The sequence below is a fragment of the Guillardia theta genome (assembly GCF_000315625.1).
Source record: "Guillardia theta CCMP2712 unplaced genomic scaffold GUITHscaffold_46, whole genome shotgun sequence".
NCBI lineage: Eukaryota > Cryptophyceae > Pyrenomonadales > Geminigeraceae > Guillardia > Guillardia theta.
Window position 1 is genome coordinate 209,919 of NW_005434628.1, and position 16,798 is coordinate 226,716.

The 16,798-nt window shown below is 55.3% G+C and overlaps 6 protein-coding genes across 6 annotated transcripts; 4 read left to right on the top strand and 2 right to left on the bottom strand.

Annotated features, from left to right (window-relative positions):
• Positions 1–486: 486 nt before the first annotated feature.
• GUITHDRAFT_140475 (hypothetical protein) lies at positions 487–4,478 on the top strand (the record flags this gene model as incomplete). The annotated part of the gene is made up of 18 exons (XM_005830351.1): positions 487–638; positions 695–860; positions 906–971; positions 1,025–1,104; positions 1,282–1,378; positions 1,519–1,585; positions 1,631–1,676; positions 1,914–2,172; positions 2,229–2,279; positions 2,431–2,536; positions 2,648–2,869; positions 3,148–3,230; positions 3,307–3,354; positions 3,562–3,634; positions 3,680–3,813; positions 3,963–4,061; positions 4,175–4,246; positions 4,428–4,478. 18 exons carry the CDS (start codon positions 487–489, stop codon positions 4,476–4,478), a joined length of 1,872 nt encoding a protein of 623 aa, XP_005830408.1.
• A 616-nt stretch (positions 4,479–5,094) lies between these two features.
• Positions 5,095–5,968, bottom strand: GUITHDRAFT_110551 (hypothetical protein; the record flags this gene model as incomplete). Its single annotated transcript, XM_005830352.1, has 2 exons — positions 5,095–5,556; positions 5,795–5,968. The coding sequence occupies 2 exons, from the start codon at positions 5,966–5,968 to the stop codon at positions 5,095–5,097; spliced, it is 636 nt and encodes a 211-aa protein (XP_005830409.1).
• Positions 5,969–8,044: 2,076 nt separating this feature from the next.
• Positions 8,045–9,174, top strand: GUITHDRAFT_159794 (hypothetical protein; the record flags this gene model as incomplete). Its single annotated transcript, XM_005830353.1, has 10 exons — positions 8,045–8,127; positions 8,175–8,259; positions 8,316–8,393; positions 8,446–8,532; positions 8,583–8,633; positions 8,683–8,718; positions 8,776–8,825; positions 8,877–8,922; positions 8,973–9,050; positions 9,104–9,174. 10 exons carry the CDS (start codon positions 8,045–8,047, stop codon positions 9,155–9,157), a joined length of 648 nt encoding a protein of 215 aa, XP_005830410.1. The 3' UTR covers positions 9,158–9,174.
• Positions 9,175–10,497: 1,323 nt separating this feature from the next.
• GUITHDRAFT_140477 (hypothetical protein) lies at positions 10,498–12,638 on the top strand (the record flags this gene model as incomplete). Its single annotated transcript, XM_005830354.1, has 10 exons — positions 10,498–10,530; positions 10,581–10,626; positions 10,674–10,934; positions 11,212–11,265; positions 11,406–11,473; positions 11,617–11,813; positions 12,009–12,048; positions 12,100–12,197; positions 12,443–12,524; positions 12,576–12,638. 10 exons carry the CDS (start codon positions 10,498–10,500, stop codon positions 12,636–12,638), a joined length of 942 nt encoding a protein of 313 aa, XP_005830411.1.
• Positions 12,639–12,641: 3 nt separating this feature from the next.
• Positions 12,642–13,098, bottom strand: GUITHDRAFT_110554 (FKBP-type peptidyl-prolyl cis-trans isomerase; the record flags this gene model as incomplete). Its single annotated transcript, XM_005830355.1, has 5 exons — positions 12,642–12,716; positions 12,774–12,803; positions 12,858–12,910; positions 12,955–13,044; positions 13,086–13,098. 5 exons carry the CDS (start codon positions 13,096–13,098, stop codon positions 12,642–12,644), a joined length of 261 nt encoding a protein of 86 aa, XP_005830412.1.
• A 725-nt stretch (positions 13,099–13,823) lies between these two features.
• GUITHDRAFT_110555 (hypothetical protein) lies at positions 13,824–15,543 on the top strand (the record flags this gene model as incomplete). The annotated part of the gene is made up of 7 exons (XM_005830356.1): positions 13,824–14,017; positions 14,220–14,343; positions 14,574–14,651; positions 14,697–14,794; positions 14,848–14,919; positions 15,066–15,131; positions 15,339–15,543. The coding sequence occupies 7 exons, from the start codon at positions 13,824–13,826 to the stop codon at positions 15,541–15,543; spliced, it is 837 nt and encodes a 278-aa protein (XP_005830413.1).
• Positions 15,544–16,798: the final 1,255 nt, after the last annotated feature.

Genomic DNA, 16,798 nt, shown 5'->3' on the forward strand with positions numbered 1-16,798 from the left:
CGTACTGATCTTTAACTTAACTTTGAGTAAAGGCTATCCGATCGATCAGGGCCCGTCCGAGTCACGGGGGCCGGCGGTCCGGCGACCACGGCAGTTGAGGCGGACCCGAGCCCAGGCTCGACTCGGCGTGACGGTCGACTCGCCTCGGACCGGCGGCGTCGGACTCAGTAAACTGGCACCCGCGGCCGCCGGGCCCGCCGCTGCCTTGCTATCAATTTTGTGCTGTCCGAGTCTATGCAGGTGAGTTGCGGGGAAAGCTTGTTGGCAGGGAGGAGGGGGGAGGGGGGGGAGATGCGCAGGGGGGGGTGAGGAAGAGGAAGAGGAAGAGGTAGGGGAAGAGGCAGAGAGGAAGATGGTGCAATGCAAATTCCGCAAGGAAGAGAAGAAAAGCGGGAGGGGCATGTCCCTTGTATGACCGTCTCTTACTCCCTCGCTTTGCTTGGCTTCCTACTGCGCTGAGCTGACGCGTTGAGGGCAGGCGCCATCATGAACGGTGACGAGCTAGATGATGCTCCGGTTTTAATCGACATGGAAGAAGTCCGCAATCTTGAGATGTCAGAGCAAACGCAGCTCGAGGCCAGCGACTCCCATGAGCCGGGCAGGGAGATCGAGGCGTCTCTGTTGAGCTTGCTCGAGAGGTTCGCGCTCAGAGCACATGCTGCTGTAGAACGAGAGTCTTATTGGAGCACCGCAGGTGCAGGACGATCGAAGAACTCGGGAAGCTGTCGAATGCAGTGCACAGGATCCACAGCTTCCTGGATGACGAGCTCGCTTCCAGGAGCTGCCCGGACCTCTCGGCAGACGAGGACATGGCAAGGAAGCTGCAGTACGAGTTGGAGAACGAGGATATCAGGCTGCAGGTGGAGATGATCGAGATGCGAAGCAAGCGACTTACGCCATCACAGAACGAGAGGCAGCTCGAGAACTCGAGGCTGTTCCAAGACTTCCTGGAGCAGGAGAGGACATGCCAGGTATGGCCCGACACCTCCGGGGCATGCCTCTCCTGAAGTCCCTTGCTGGGCAGGTTTGCGAGACCAGGTGCGATGCTGCCGAGATCGGCCGCAGCGTCCAACAGGTTGATTGCGGTCACCATGTCTGCGCAAGGTAGGAGGATGACCAGAAAGACAAGACTGCCCCATCGTTGTCCTAACGCATTTGACCTGTGTCGCTCCCTGACTGCATGCTCCATCCGCTGCTCTGACAGCCTCTACTTTGTCTTCTCCCCTCGCTCCTCTTCCTCTCTCCATCCATCATCGTATCCTCCTGACGCTGTCTCTGTAGCTGCTTCAAGCAATTTGTGGATCAGCGGGAGCCGAGTCGGCAGACAGACTACGTATGTCCCATAGAGGGATGCGGCGAGCTCCTACATCAGATGAATGTACAGTCGTCCCTTCCCTTCCCTTCCCTTCCCTTTCCTCCCGAGCCCTTACCTCGCATTCCCTCCTCTTCCATTCCCTTCCTCCCCCCTCTCTCTCTCTCCGCTCTCTTCAGGGCTCGAGGTGATTCTCGGGGGTCCAGGTGAAAGGTCTGCTCCCTGCTGAAGACTTCGACAAGTATGTCTCGCTGCAGATCTTGGACATTGACGGTGAGCCCGCCCCTGATGGAGCGATTGCATGAGCAAGTGGGGCAGACGGCTCTGCGACCATCGCCGGGAAGCTCGTGAAATGCCCGATGAAGTGAGAAACTTCGCCTTCATAGTGCCTCCTTCTCCTCTTGAAACACCTCCCTGCTATAGCCACTCCTCCTCTCTTTCCCTGCTTTCTTCCTTCTTTTCTCTCCTCGTCCTCCTCGTCCTCGTCCTCGTCCTCCTCGTCCTCCTCCTCCTCCTCCTCCTCCTCCTCCTCCTCCTCCTCCTCCTCCTCCTCCTCCTCCTCCTCCTATGTCACTACACGGCCTGATACCTCCACCAACAGCTGCGGTTGGGCTGTTATCATGGAGCCCTCGCACCAAGACAGGCAGCTCCCCCCTCACTGGAACAAGATGATCGGGATAGACGGCAAGCCGCTCTCCGAAGAAGCCTTCCGGCACCGCATGACGTACCGGTTCCGGTGCCGAAAATGCCCGGACACGGACTTCTGCGCCGAGTGCCTAGCGACGCCCTACCACAACGGGTTCACGTGGTGTGTACTGTGGGGTGTGCGAGGAGGAAGGCGACTGAGGCTTGCGGCTGCAGTGAGGGGTTCGTGAGGTACAGCAGATCCCGCAAGTGCCGCTACTGCGATGTTCAGATCACCAAGTCCGTCAGCCGGGAGAGGATGAATGACGTTAGCTACTTGCAGGTGCGAGACTGGAGAGCTTGCTTTCACGTGCTCTGAACCTGTGATCCTCCTCCCCTCTCACCGTCCTCCTACATCTCACCACCTTCTCTGTTCCCTTCTCTGCCCCACTCCTCCTTCCCCCCCCCCTCCTCTCTTTCTTTCGTTCCTGCAGAGGATTCTAAGGGACAGATTGTACGACGTCAACCAATCCTCTCAGACCATCGCAAGTTTACAGCATCTTGTCCAATTGACCGATCCCCTCTCAAACCTGTGTGAAGGTATCGATCTTTTTCTAACCTCCTTACCCTCCTTTCCTCCTCCTCTTCCTCCCTCCCTCCCTCCCTCCCTCCCGTCCCCTCCTCTATTGCCACGTGACGATGCTGGATCAGCCAATGAGTGCCAGCAGAAGGCAAGACAAGGCTGCTGCTGCATCCTCCCTTGCGGGCATGTCTGTCTGGGACTGCGAGGAGAGCGACAGTGTCTTGGCTGCCTGCAGTGCGAGGAGATGCAGGGAGCAGAGGAGGTGAAAGTCGCCGCCAGCGATCTCTGCAGCATCTGCTGGGTCGAAGAGCTCCGCTGTGCTCCCTGCATCAGACTCGAGTGCGGACATGGTAAGCTAGTGAGGGGAGCGAGGAAGAGGAGGGAAGGAGAGGAGGGAGAGGAGAGGTGCAAGGGAGAGAGATACGGGGAAGCAGTGCTATGGAGGAGAGAAGTTGGGCAGGAAGGATACAGAGGGAAAGTTGAGATGTTTTGGGAGGGGGAGAGATCGGGAGCAGAGAGGTACGGGAGGCATTAGGAGGTGCGAGGGCAGAAGGCTATGGACGAAAGAGGAGGCAGAGGAGGAGGAGAGTGACGGTAGCTATTTCAGTATTCCACTACTCGTGTGTAGTTTCGAAGATCAAGAACTTGTGGTCGGGGGTTCGGATCACCTTTGGATTCTTGGAATGCCCCCTGTGCAAGAAGCACATGAAGGTGAGACGGTCAAGTCTGAGGCCCCCGCTGCCTGTGAAGCCCCAAGGTCGAGGAGGGAGTGAAGACGTGCCAACAGGCAAAGGCGATCGAAGACATTATAAAGCCCGGGCTGGAGCTTTACCAGGTGAGGGAGCAGGAGCATGGAAAGGAGCAGGAGCAGGAGCAGGAGCAGGAGCAGGAGCAGGAGCAGGAGCAGGAGCAGGAGCAGGAGCAGTACGAGGACCTGCTAGTCTCAGGAAGGTAGGGACGAGAACAGCAGGAACGAGGAAACTAGGAGGCAGGGGGAGACTGGAGGACGAGGAGGAGGCAGCCAACTGAAGGGCTTCACTAGGCCATCCTCACAAAGGCAGAGCAGCGACTTGCACTCGAAGGAGGGCACAAAGACGCGCCAGAGCTACGAGCAGGTCGAACTCGATGGTGATGGTGTTGGCGGTGATGAGGAGGAGCAGGAGGGAGGTACCACAAGCAGCCCGGGGAATATGCCATGCACAAGTTTGCCTACTACCTTTGCTATAAGTGCAAGCAGCCCTACTTCGGAGGGCACAGGAGCTGCGAGGTCGCTGCTGGAGTAGGCGAGGAGCGGGTATCGTCGCGTCCTCCTGCTGTCTCCTCCCTCCATCTTATCTTTTCCCTTCAAGGCTCCTCCTACCTCTATTTCCTCCTTCTTCACGCCTGACCCCCCTTGTCCTCTCCTTGCCCTGATCCCCTTCATTCTATTAACGAGAATTGAAGCAATTCGACGAGCGAGAGAAAATCTGCGGGGGATGCTCAGCTATGGGAGCAGCCGCATGTCCCAAGCATGGAACCGAAGCGATCGAGTACAAGTGCAAGGTCAGCAAGAGACCCTGCTCCCCTCCCGTACTTTTATCCCTTCCTCCTCCTCCCTCCTCCTCCCTCCTCCGTTCCCCTCAGTCCTCTTTCGATCCTGACGCCTAAACTTGCAGTTCTGCTGCTCTGTCGCCTCGTGGTTTTGCTGGGGCACAACACACTTCTGTGACTCTTGTCACCGCAAGCAGGTAAGGAGGAGAGAGAGCGTCAGCCGCTCCTTCCTCCTCCTCCTCCTCCTCTTCCTCCTCCTCCTCCTCCTCCTCCTCTTCCTCCATCCCTACTCCTCTTCCTCCATCCCTACTCCTCTCCCTCCCTCCCTGGATCTTTCACTTGCTCGCTGGTTTGACCGTCTGCTCATGATGAGCACAGGGTACAGCCGAGTCGATGAGCAGGAAGGCGCAAAAGGATCTGCCGACGTAATGAGCGTGCGAGTCTTGCGAACGAAAGATTGACTTGAACATGCCGCAGTTGTACCCCGAAGACCTGCCCTCTCCGTATCCCTCATCCAAAGTACTCTCTTCCTCCTCCTTCCCCCTTCCTTCCTCCCTCTCCTCCTCCGCTTCCAGCCTCCCTCTCTCCCTCTCTCCCTCTCTCCCTCTCTCCCTCTCTCCCTCTCTCCCTCTCTCCCTCTCTCCCTCGTATCAACAACACAATCTACACGTCCTCGTCCTCATTCATCCTGCTCATCCATCTCTGTCTTGCTGCTTGTCGCACGTCCTTTCCCTCTCATGCCTCCAATCATTTGCATTCTAAACAGGAATGGAACGGAATTCGTCCTTGGTTGTCAGATCTGTCGATCCGAATCCTTCTGCTGAAGACTGGAGATACAAGTAGGAGCAGGTGCGGGGCTGGAGGAGGAGGAGGAGGAGGAGGAGGAGTGTACGTTGTTGGCAGTGAAGATATTGTAATATCAGCAGCAATCTGCGCAATTTGTGCCTTCATTGAGATGATTTTAATGTTCGTGCAAGGGTCATCTCAGGTCTTGGGGCCGCCAACCAGCATAGACTACAAGGGACTCTGAGGGGACGGGAGCATCTCAGCAGTCTGTGGACTGTTTCTTGAGGATGAACGCGCTCTGAATCGCCTCCTTCTCAGCGCTGGACGTCGCAGCATCTCGGGCAAGCACGTCCACCAGATCATGGAACGCCTCCCCGCATGCCGTGAGGGGGTCGATGGAGGTCAGAAGACCTTGCGGAGCAAGCTTGTTCTGCTTCCAGCATGGCAGGCAGTTGTCAAGGGGCTGAGAAGTCACTGTCGCACGTTGTTGCCCTTTCCTTGCTGCATTGAGGGCTACAGGACGAGTTCTGTCAGCTCCGCTCCCCGTGTCTTCCCCCTGCTCGTTCTCAGAATGCTGCAATCGGATTTTCGTGGCTTGCTCGACCCTGGGCAGAGGCCGACGATCGAAACTGATCGCATGCTGCTTCGCAAGCCTAGCTGAGATCCTCCGCTCCTCCACGTCCTTCTCCTCCCTCGTTCTGAGCACTTCGTTCACTCGCTCCTGCGCTGTATTCAGAAAGAGAAGATGGGCGAAGAGAAGAAAAGCTACAAGAGCAAGGAGGGCGGGATGCGACAGGGAAAAGGAGAGGAAAAGGAGAGGAAAAGGTATAGGGACAGGGACAGGGACAGGGACAGGGACAGGGACAGAAAATGTGGAGAGACAGAGAGGGAAGGCAGGAAGGGAAGCGAGGAGAGGGAACGGGGTACAGGAGGAACGGAGCAATGGAAGAGGAGCAGACCTGCATGTCCAGGAACAAGAGGCTCGCGGTAAATTGTTTCCTCCTCACGCGCTTGTCGTCCTCGGGCCCAAAATCGTAGAAAGGGATCCCAGAGCCAGGAAACCACGGGAAAGTGTTGAAGACATTTCGCTTCCTTTTCCTGTCCTCACACTGTCGACAGACTGAATGCTCCATGGTCGGGGAAGCCCGTCTTTCTCCAGACATTGTTACACCCGTTTACAGGTACTATTCCTTCGATCTCGTTGTACAAGCAGAAGTTGTTAGGTAATCTGCGAAGTAACCGTCATCATGGCATCACAATAAATCAACACGTTTCTAGTTCTGGTGATCGGAATGTCAATTCACGATTTCTTAGCCCCCTGATTTTTTCTTGCAGAAGAAAGACAAGAAAGCATCACAGCAGTGTGCAACGAATCAAAAGTCAGGACATTCAAGTCAAAGATGCAATGTTAGCTTGAATGTGAGGGCGATGAATGCAAGGTTAAGGAAGTAAATGTACGAAAGCTTTCGTGGCTGCATTGGAACACGGGAGTCAAGGTCAGGACACAGAGGAGGAGGAGGAAGATAGACAATGGTAGGTGGTAAGTAAGATTCATCGGATTCTAGTCAGTAACAAACGAGGACGACGCGATAAAAAGCCTGTGGAGGACGAGAACGAGGACGAGGACGAGGACGAGGACGAGGACGAGGACGAGGACGTGAGCAGGATGACAATCATGCGATGCATTATGAGTACGGGGCCGGGGGAAACGTGGGGGTAGGGGTAGCATTGACATGGGTGGGAGATCGTGGCGAAAGAGACCCTAGGGTGTAGCTCTGCAAGGGTGAATCCTAACCCGTGTTGACATGTGGATTTTACAGTATAAATCTATGGTAGGGTGATATTTTGGAGGGGTCAATCAGGAAAATTTCTTTTCTTATAGGTAGGGGTCATATATCCCACCCCTCACATCGGCCTCGTGTTTGATCATCCAGCGGACGGATCGGCCTAACAAAATCCCATCATAATAATGCTTTATGGGGGGTGGGGGTACTAATATACCCCTCCATTTTACATGAAATGGTTGTTTTATGTAGGGTATGGTGGTTGAAAGAGAACAGGAGGTAGGGTGATCTTCGAGAGATCCCGATCCTTGGAGATACGAAAAATACTTCCACTAGTGTTTAGCATAGGGTAGGGTACATACAGTACCCGTCCTTTCAAATGTTTGAAATGGGGTACGAGGGGGGGGTGTAAAGTCACAACCGGGGTGCTCCTACTTGGGTACCAATGATGAAAAGAACTCTTTTCGGCTACAAAACGGTGCACAGCCTCGGACAATGTGACCTGCAATGTGACTCTGTTTTGAGCGGGGATGCGGGGCGCCCCGCCTTCAAGGCTCAGTGGCCCGGGCACGGTTAAGTCACTGAGGGAAGGCCAACGGGCGCGCGGCCGATCGGACCAGGCCGCCCCGACACGGCCCGGAGTCGCGGGCCGTGTGCCGCAGTGCCGCTGTGCACAGTTCCGAAGTTCCGTACCGTCCGAGTCGCCCGGCTCTTTACACGGTCACCGTCGCCGGGGCGGCCACGACTCACAGTCAGTCACCCCGGACTGGGGCGGATATGATAGCCAGTGGCATGATCGGACCGGGTGCCCGGCGGCACGCCGGGCGGCCGGCCCGCCGGGACGTCGGACCGTACCGGGGTACTACGGTATGCTGGCACGCCGACTCGGAAACGCCGGCGGCCGCGGCCGGGCCGCGCGTCACGGCCGTGCCGCAGTGCCACCATCGGACCTGAATCGATTCAATCATCAATTTTGTTGAGTCTAATCGATTCAATTCACACCAAAATGACAGAAGGCTACAGGCTACGAGTAGACAACAGTATGGCATGAGGGAGAGGCGGAGGTAGAGTAAGCTGCACAGGAGAGAAATGTAGTAGTCGTGTCTTCTCTGACGAGTTTGCATGAGAAGGAGAGGACAGATACCCTGGTGCGATCATCTTGGCAACTCCGCAAACCACATTGCAACGTCTAGTGCCCTGCAAGACAACAGCTCCTGCTCCCATCATCACGGACTTTGTTTGCTGTGTTGTAAAGCATGACACTTAGTGAGAAAATATCACATTCTTCAGCAAATTTTGCGCATGCAAGACTTTCGTCCGATCTGTGCGTTATCCTCTGAAGTTTGGTCCCAGGATCATGAGCCAACGAGGAGCACCTCCGCCGCTTCCTGCGAAGCCAGCCCATCTGACAGGAGCGGTACATGGATGTACTGCGAACTCAGCAACATTGCCTCTCACTCTTGGCTTCAGGCGTCCAACGAAGATGACGATGACAAGCCCAACGATGGGTCCGTCTTCTTCTGCCTGACCATCGAATGACTGGCAGGTGTAACAGGTACAAAGTGCCCGAGAAGGTGGGAGTGCAAGAGCTGCTGGCCAAGGACCAGAATGACGAGTCTCTCCGGAGGTACAAGGAGCAGGTGCAGCGATCTTGGGTGCTCCCTTGCCCGGTCATGGTCGTTGACTAGTCCTTCAGCTTCTGGGAGCAGCTGCCAAAGGTCAGCTGGCCGTCGACCCCAACGACAAGCGCAGAGTTGTGATCACAGAACTCAAGGTACGTGAGGAGAGCAGCAGAGGAGATCGAGTTCATCTCAAAGTTCTGTTAGATCCTCTTCGAGGATCGACCTGGAGGCGACATCACATACACCCTCAACACGCCACAGGACGTCAAGGCCATGAAGTCGAAGCCATTCGTGCGTCTCCTCTCGTCCCAGCCTGCCGTGCTGCTAAAACCTGCGTGAAGGTCTTGAAGGAGAAGTGCAACTACAAGATACAGATATCCTTCCGCGTCCAGGTGTAGCGTCTGGGTTGTCCACTGCCCAGCTGCTGATCGTGTTCCGCAGCACGAGATTGTTTCAGGTTTGAAGTACATCAACAAGGTCCGATCATCAAAGTCTTGAGTCGACATCTTCTGGTGGAGTTGAAGTCATGAGCAGGTGTACAAGGCAGGATTGAGATTGCGGAAGGACGAGGAGATGCTCGGGAGGCAAGAGGTATCCCCTGGTTATGTAGGTGACTGAAGCTTTCTTCACGACAGCTATGCTCCCCAACCACAACCCTACGTCGTGACCATCCCTAGACAAGTCGACCTCTTGTTTGCCCCTGGCCGGTGAGCTGACGTCAAACTTTCCAGACTTGGGAAGAGGCTCCGTCCGGATGGTTCGCTCGCGGGGGGTTTACGGCGAACTCTTCGTTCGCAGATGATGACGGGGTGAGTCAACTTCCAGGCAGTCTTGCGTGCTCTGAGCTTCATGGCCACGTCAGGTCAAGCACTTGGAGTACGAGTACGCTTTCGAGATCAAGTCTGGCTGGAGTTGAAGGTGGGAAAACTCCCTCAGGTTCAGGGTACTATCTTGGTTGAGCGCCGCTGGACGCGGATACAGTTTTCCTTTAAAGCGTGTTTACAACAAGACACAAGAATATTCTCATCATCTCTAAAAACAAAGAGTTCAAAAACTTGCCCAGTTCTTTGGGTAGATCGTTTAAGAGTGTTCCAATGGGAAAACTGACACCAAGACAAAACTGTTTGGCGTAATGCGCCAAGAAGGAGAAGGAGGATTACATTGTCAACGGAGGAGCTGCATACGAGGCATCATTGTACCTGAATGATTGTAAGTACAGCACAGCGCGTTGATAGAGGACAGCGAGAAAACAAAGGCTGAAGGAGGGGAGGGCAACGGCGACAAACTTACTCGACGTTCTCCAAGATCTTTTGAAGGCAGTGCTTCTGCTCCATCTCAGTGGTGAAATGAGACACACAGAAGTCCAGGGCTTGACGCTTCTGCCTCTGGATCTGTTCGTCTACCATCACACCTCCTTCGCGCTGCATTCATCTACCTCTTCCTCGGGTAGCCACAGGATGGGGAACCCTGACATGCTGGTCGCTGCGTCTGATTTTGCGGCCGACCGTCATGTCAGAAGAAACCAAGTGCGAGAATGAGTGAAGGAAAGCTTACCTGACTGAAGACTCTCCAACTCACGCAACAGTTGAAAAACCTTGCAGACGAGCATGTCACTTTGAATTCATGGCTTTACAGGACAAACAGGGCAGTACGATAAACAGGGTCGATTTCACACATGACAACAACTCTGACATTGCATATCCTTCTTCTCTTCTCAATACAAACATCGATCATCCTCCTCGTCCGCTCTTTCTCTCCTCCTCCTCCTCCTCCCCTCCCAGTCCCCTCCGGAACACATCGCGACCATACCATCTTTTTCCGGGTAGGTTTTACAAGGATGCTCCCTTCGAGGTACCCGTACAATTACCTTTCTTTACAGGGGTACTTGAAAGAACAAAAACAAAACCGAAAAAAAGTCAGAGAGAAGCTTCCTTGACTCTACTAGGCTACTACGCTGCTCTCGAATGACTTGCTCCTGCTCCTGCTCCTGCTCCTGCTCCTGCTCCGCTCTACTCCGCCTTGTCCCGCAGTCGTCACCCCACTCCCTACGGGAGGAGATGAAGCATTGATAGAACGGCAGGAGAGCAGCGTTGAGGCCATCAGGAACACTGGCTCCTAGTGAGCCCACACATCGAGCATGTCAGGACAAGATCATGATCAAGATTCAAGGAGGGAGGGAGGGAGGAGGAGCGCAGCGACTTCAGAACCTTCCCTTCACCGCAGGAACGTGTCAAGAGCGGTCAAGCGCCCGACGGCATGGTACCCGCCGAGGGACTCAGACTTGAGCAGGTGAGGAGAGGTTTCAAGCGTGAGCTCGGCAACACTTGACATGCTGGCAGAGGAGACGTGTTCAAACTTCGGAGGCGGGCTGTGGAGGAGTATGCGGTAAGGGCCAGTAGAGGGCCGGGCTCCTTATGAAGCGATGCATGCAGCGTTACATCGGGATGAACCTCCGGCTCGACAAAGGCTTGTTGTGAGGACGGTTCTGACATGGATCGGGCTGATGGGTGACCTCTTGTCTGCAAGGTGGCTGGCAGAGGAGGGACTATATGCCGACCTGCCTGAAGGATACAAGGAGATGAAGGACTTCACCGGGAACCCTTATTACTATAACGAGACGACCAAGACCGCCTCTTGGGAGCATCCCCTCGACGATGTGTACAGGTGGGGACGTGGATGCTGCTTTCGCGCATGTGAGACAGCGGGTTGTGGATGACAGGAAGAAGTACGCCAGCATGCGCTCTCTTCATGATTCTGCTGATCCGCTAGTTGGAAAACTCCGCCAGCGGTGAGAAATTTGTGCCTTCCACTCGCAGAGGACAAATATGACACGTCACAAGGATGAATTCGAGGAGTTCGGAGCCTAGCACGGGCCCCAAGAGGCCATCGCCAATGAAGACTTACTTGCGATGGCTGCTCCTCAGCATGGCAGCCTGTTGCTTCTTCGCACTCCTCTACCTCCTCTCCAAGTTCTCGCTATGCATGTCGAGGCGATTCAGATGGGAAGGATCGCTGCTGTACCAGGTGCCTCAACTTGTTCCTACCGCGAGCTGAAGTATTTGAACCAAGACAGCCGCGTGCTTTGGGTCCAGAGAGGCGCTGGCCAAGTCGGGTGAGGATGGGAAGAGCGAGGACGACAGGATCTCATCTGACTTGGATTGGAGGGTTGTCGTTCTATCGCGGGAAGAATGGCATTCCTAAGAATGCAAGTTTGGCGTTCGAGTGGTTTATGGTACGTGTCCTGCTCCACCTCCTCCTCCCCCAGCCTCCACCACCTCCTCTCCCCTCCTCTTCCGCTTCCTCTCCCTCCCTCAGAGCAACACACTCTCCTCCGCTTCTTTCGTATTTCCTCCTCCTCACTTCCGATCCATGCAGGAAGGAGCAGCTGTAGCTGATGCAATCTGCCAGAGGATGGCTGGTATCTTGCTGATGAACGGTCTTGACCTAGGAGGAGGAGGATGGGGTTGTGAGAGAAGGGCAGGCGATGGAGTTGAAAGGGATATCGAGAGATCACGGCAGTTGCTACATGCTGCAGCTCAGAGCGATGACATATCTGCCATGGCTTACCTTGGGTGAGTCAAGAGGTGTTGGAGACCGCTTCTTGTCTTCCGCCTCCTCCTCCTTCTTCCCCCTCCTTTGGGGCATATTCCTCTTTCTCCATCTCCTCCCCCATCTTCCTCCTCCCTCCCTTCCCCTTTCCCCTTGTGCACTCCCTTCTCCCTTTCCCTCTCCTTCCTGTTTCTTTCCTTCTCATGCTTTCCTCACAGCTTCATGTATTACACAGTGAAGGAGTATCAGAATTTTGAGGTGAGGGTACAACATGTGCCGACGTCTCCTCATTCTGCTTTCATCCTGCAGTCTGCTGTTCTCTGGACGAAGAAATCAGCAGAGCGAGGAGACCTGACAGGCATGTTCACGTATGCCATCATGTTCGCAGAGGGAAAAGCGCTGACAAGGTACTTTCCTGGGAACCCTTCCTCTCCCTTCCTCTCCCTTCCTCCCCCTTCCTCCCCCTTCCTCTCCCATTTCTCCCATGCTTCCTTCGCCTCTCATCTCCCTTCCGTCAAATAACGACGAGCTCATGTTCACTTGTGCTTGTCAGGGATCTCAGTCGGGCATGCGAATGGCTCCTTCTTGTGGACAAGTCGGCACTTCCTCCTCCTCCTCCTCCATCCTCCCCCTGACTCTGCTGCCTCTCCAGGCATGGCAGTTCTGATCCTTCCATCGCAAACAAGGCCAAAGTCTATCTCTCCATGCTGCAGAGCTCGATTCCCCCCCACGAGGTACTCCCGCTGCCCTCCCTGCCCCCTCTGTGGCTGACGCCTGGCTGCAAGCTGGAAAGGATAAGGAGGAAGGTGGAAAGATTCTCCCTGGTCAAGCAGGATGACTTCCTGTAGAGTTCAGCTCGAGCTCGCTGCAACAAGCTCGAGCTCGCAGATTAGACCAGCGTTAGCGGGGATGAACGGGTAGAGGCCCTGCGGCGTGCGAGGCCGTCAGGGAGGAGGAGGAGGATGGGGAAGTGATCTTCAGACCTTGGTTCCATACGCGAGGTCTGGAGTGATCTGGAGCATGTAAAATCACAACAAGACTAGCAAGTCAGAACAATGCTTCTCCACCATCACTCGCGCCTTGCTCCCGACCCTGAGCTCCAGGATCGCCATCTCAAGGCCTCCAAGGAGAGTCTCAGATCCTTGCGGGACAGGGCAGGAGCACCTTGGATGACGCTGCCGCATCCCATGCAGAACCGGAAGGGCTCTCCTCCTAGGTCCGAGTCCTCCCCGCCTGTATCGCCGACGAGGGTGCCTGTATTAAGTCAGACAGCACAAGTTGCGGGCCATGCAGACCGTCGAGTAGCATGAGCTTGTATCGGATGGAGACCTGGAACAGTTGTCGGTGGGAAGGAGGAAGGGGAGGGAGGAGGATGTACGAAGTCGTTTGGACGAGGCTGCTCTCCGTGCCCCTCCTGCAAGATCTCCGTCTTGATGCCCTGCGGTCACTCGTTCAATGCTGCAGCCGACACGACATGGATGGAGGGAGGGAGAGAAGGAGGAGAGAGGGCAAGGGGGGTGAAAGAAGAGGAAGGGGGTGTACCATGATGGGATTTCTATCCAGTCAGTCCAGTCAGAATGCGCCGTAGTTCCTTTACCTTTGAAATAACACCGGTAAGGAACCACCACCTCCCCGAGGGAATCGACTCCTTCACTACTCCACCATCTCTCCCTCTCCTCCTCCTCCTCCTCCTCCTTCCCCCCCTTCTCCCCCTGCTCCTCCTCCCCCTCCTCCCTTCGTTCCTATCGTTCCACTACCCATGGAATAAACCCAGTTCAAAATCCTCTATATGATTTTTTGGTAGGACCGAAAATGGTCGGGGTGGGGACTTGGCAGAGGGGAGGGGGCAGGGGGAAGGAGATGGAGAGAGAAGATGAGAGATGGGGAGATTGATCTTGAAGAGATATCGACTCTATCCCCTCCTCCTCCTGCTCCTGCTCCTCCTCCTCCTCCTGCCCAGTGATGCTGCAGAATGCTGGGAAACTTGCGATGTGTCCGCATACACTGGGATGACTCCGCTACAAACTTCGGCCATGGCAGCCGCTTCATCGCCATGGTTGCATGCCCTCGGTCTCCGAGGAGGAGGCATAGATGGCATATTGACGGATGACAACGACTATGCATTCTTCAAGCAGAAGTTCAAAAAGAAAGATCAGAAAGCGAGGAAAGCGATTGAGCGAAAGGGGGGCAGGGACGTTCGGGTCTTCAGGGACGAGGACTACGTCAAGTACGCCATGTCATCTCCTGATGCAACTGATGGCTCCACCTGTCCGTCCCCGCTCTCTCCACCTACTGTGCCTGACTAGCTGCCATGCGTCCTACCAACATGACAACACAACAACACAAGAACACATCGCGACTTGTCTGTTCCTTGTCATGAAATCACCTCATCCTCCTCTCAGCGATCATCTTTGACTTGCTTGCTGCAGGAAGAAAGCGAAGGCTTCGCCGGATCTCAAGAGGCTGGAGAGCATGCAGGAGCAGAGGCGAGCCTTCTTCTTGAAGCAGTTACAAGTCACGAGCAGCGATGACCTGCACAAACTCCTCTGGGAGGTCTCGTACCCCTCCTTCCCTCTCTCCTCCAACTTCACCCTTCGCTCTGCTCCTCCCTTCCTCTTCCTCACATCTTGCGACTCTTCTCCCCTCCTTCCCCCCTTCTTCGCCACTGACTCCCTCGCTTATCATACCTGAATCAAACACCACTCACTCTGCTCTCTCTCCCTCCTCCTCGCACCTTCTGGATCTCCTCCTTGCTCCTCGCTTCCTCTCTTATCCTCCCACAGGCTGTAGAACTTGGGCAGGATCTTCTCGTGCGGCAGAGCGTGCAGGCAGGAGCAGACGTGAACACTCGATACTCTACGGTAGCCCAGTCCTCTCTTCCGCGCTCGACCTGACGACGTTGTAAGATTCCAGGAGACTGGGCAGGCTTTGACATGACCAACATCAACGCTACTGTCCTCCACGTTGCTGCCCGGAATAACTACTCGAGCATCGTTGAGTTCCTGTGAAGACGCGCAGTTTTTGCTTGTAGTGACGTGTGACGTTGGTTCCTGTCAGGATCGAGAAAGGAGCAGATATCAATGCGCAGACTCGGTTTGGGATGACCCCGCTTATGACGGCCGCCCACAGGTAGGTGATGGTGCGAGTAACATGCTGGAGAAGGCAGGGAGTCAGGGAGCAGAGAGAAAAGAAGTAGGAGGGAGGGGAGGGGAGGAATGGAGTGGAAAGAGAAGAGGAGAGAGGAGGGTTGGATAGGTTGTTGATCTGTTTTGCAGAGGGTCTACGAATGCTGCCATTGCTCTAGTGCAAGCAGGAGCTGATCTCTGGGTCAAAGACACTCGGTGATCCTCCTGCTTCCTCCTCCTCCTCCTCCTCCTCCTCTTCCTCCTCCTCTTCCTCCTACTTGCTCCCCTCCTGCTGCTTCTGCATCTCCTCCCGCTATTACGTGCTGCTCTTGCTTCTGCTCCTCCCTCTACCTGGCCATCTCCTCCTCTCTCCCCGTCGTTCCTGCCCCCTCCCTTCCCCCATCTCGATCTGCTCTCCCACAGGATGGAGGCGAAAGTGAGCCGTTCTCGCAGCGGCTACATCGCCGCTCAGATCGCGGAGATCTTTGCTGCTGACTGGAGGATCGCCTTGTGGCTGCGTGAAGTCTGCGAGTGGGACCAGGAGGGAAGAGCAGCTGCCATGCCGCGACCGCTGGGTGAGGAACCCGATGAAGGGGGCCACGAGGAGGAGGAAGTGGAGGAAGAATAGGGAGGAAGTGGCAGGGAAGCGGAGGAGGAGGAAGTGGCCCGTGGAGGAGGAGGGGGGGGGGGAGGAGGAGGAGGAGGAATCGAAAGAATGATGGAAGGGAGGGGAGGAATAGGAGGAGGACGAGAGGGAGGAGAAGAAGATATCCGAGTAGAGCATATGGAATTGGTTATGGAGAGTGTGAGGGAAGGCGAGAGGCAAGAGCGACGGGAAGAGGATAAGCAGGAGCAGGAATGAAAAGGAGAGAACAAACACTGGGATAAGAGCAGAGGAGTTGAGAAGGACGAAGACGAAGAGGAAGGGGAGAGGAGAAGGAGGGGAAGGTGGAGGAGAGGAAAGAAAAGGGGGAAGCGAGGAGGAGGAGGAGGAGGAGGAGGAGGAGCGTGTAGTACTGAAAGGACAGCAGCAAGCGGGCAATACCCTTATCCGTCAGAGACGATACAACTCAAAAGCTACCAGCGGAGCTGGACAGCTCCTCCTTCTGATGTACGTTGAGAGGACAAAGAACGAGGAAGTGCGGGAGGGGGGGGGAGGAGCCCCAAGCATGAGTGGGCGACATGGAGGAGAGGGAGACGAGGAGCAGGGGCAGGAGGAGGAGGGGCAGGAGGAGGAGGGAGATGAGGAGGAAGAGGAGGAGGAGGAGGAGGAGGAGTTTTGACGTCAATTTGCAGGAGTTGAATATTGGATTCTCTACCAAGAAAGGAGAAGTGTGAAAGGGAGTGATTATGAAGGATGATTGCATGTCAGATCACAAAGGACAAGATGTAAGATGCGTTTGAATGAGAACATCGGATTTCATGTGTGTGAATGAGAACACGAGATTTCACAGAATATTAAAGTTTATTGTTGTACGTTCTCATCTTCAGCTCCCTTTCGTCAAAGGTTCATGCTCTCCCGTTGAGTTGATCTGGTTGCGCTTGACCCTGCCATATCGTCAGCTGCTCTCCTCCCTCCCCTCCTCTCCTTGCTTGTCCTTGGCAGCTCCTCCGCTGCGAGCCGAGTCTTGGGGGTGGCGAGACGTTGGAGGCGATCGGAGACGGCGGGAGGACTGCGAGGTGAGGAGTCGCTAGGAGAAGAAGGTCAGAAACAGGAGGAGCCAGTCATAGGAGGAGGAGGAGAGTTAGGAGGACGAGGAGGAGAAGAAAGAAGAGGAGAAGCAGCAGCAGTAGAAGAGGAGGAAGAGAAGAAGGTAAATCAGATCCTCGGAATGGGACGGTGGGTAGACAAGGAGGGCAGGAGGAGCAGAGGTCCAAGGAAT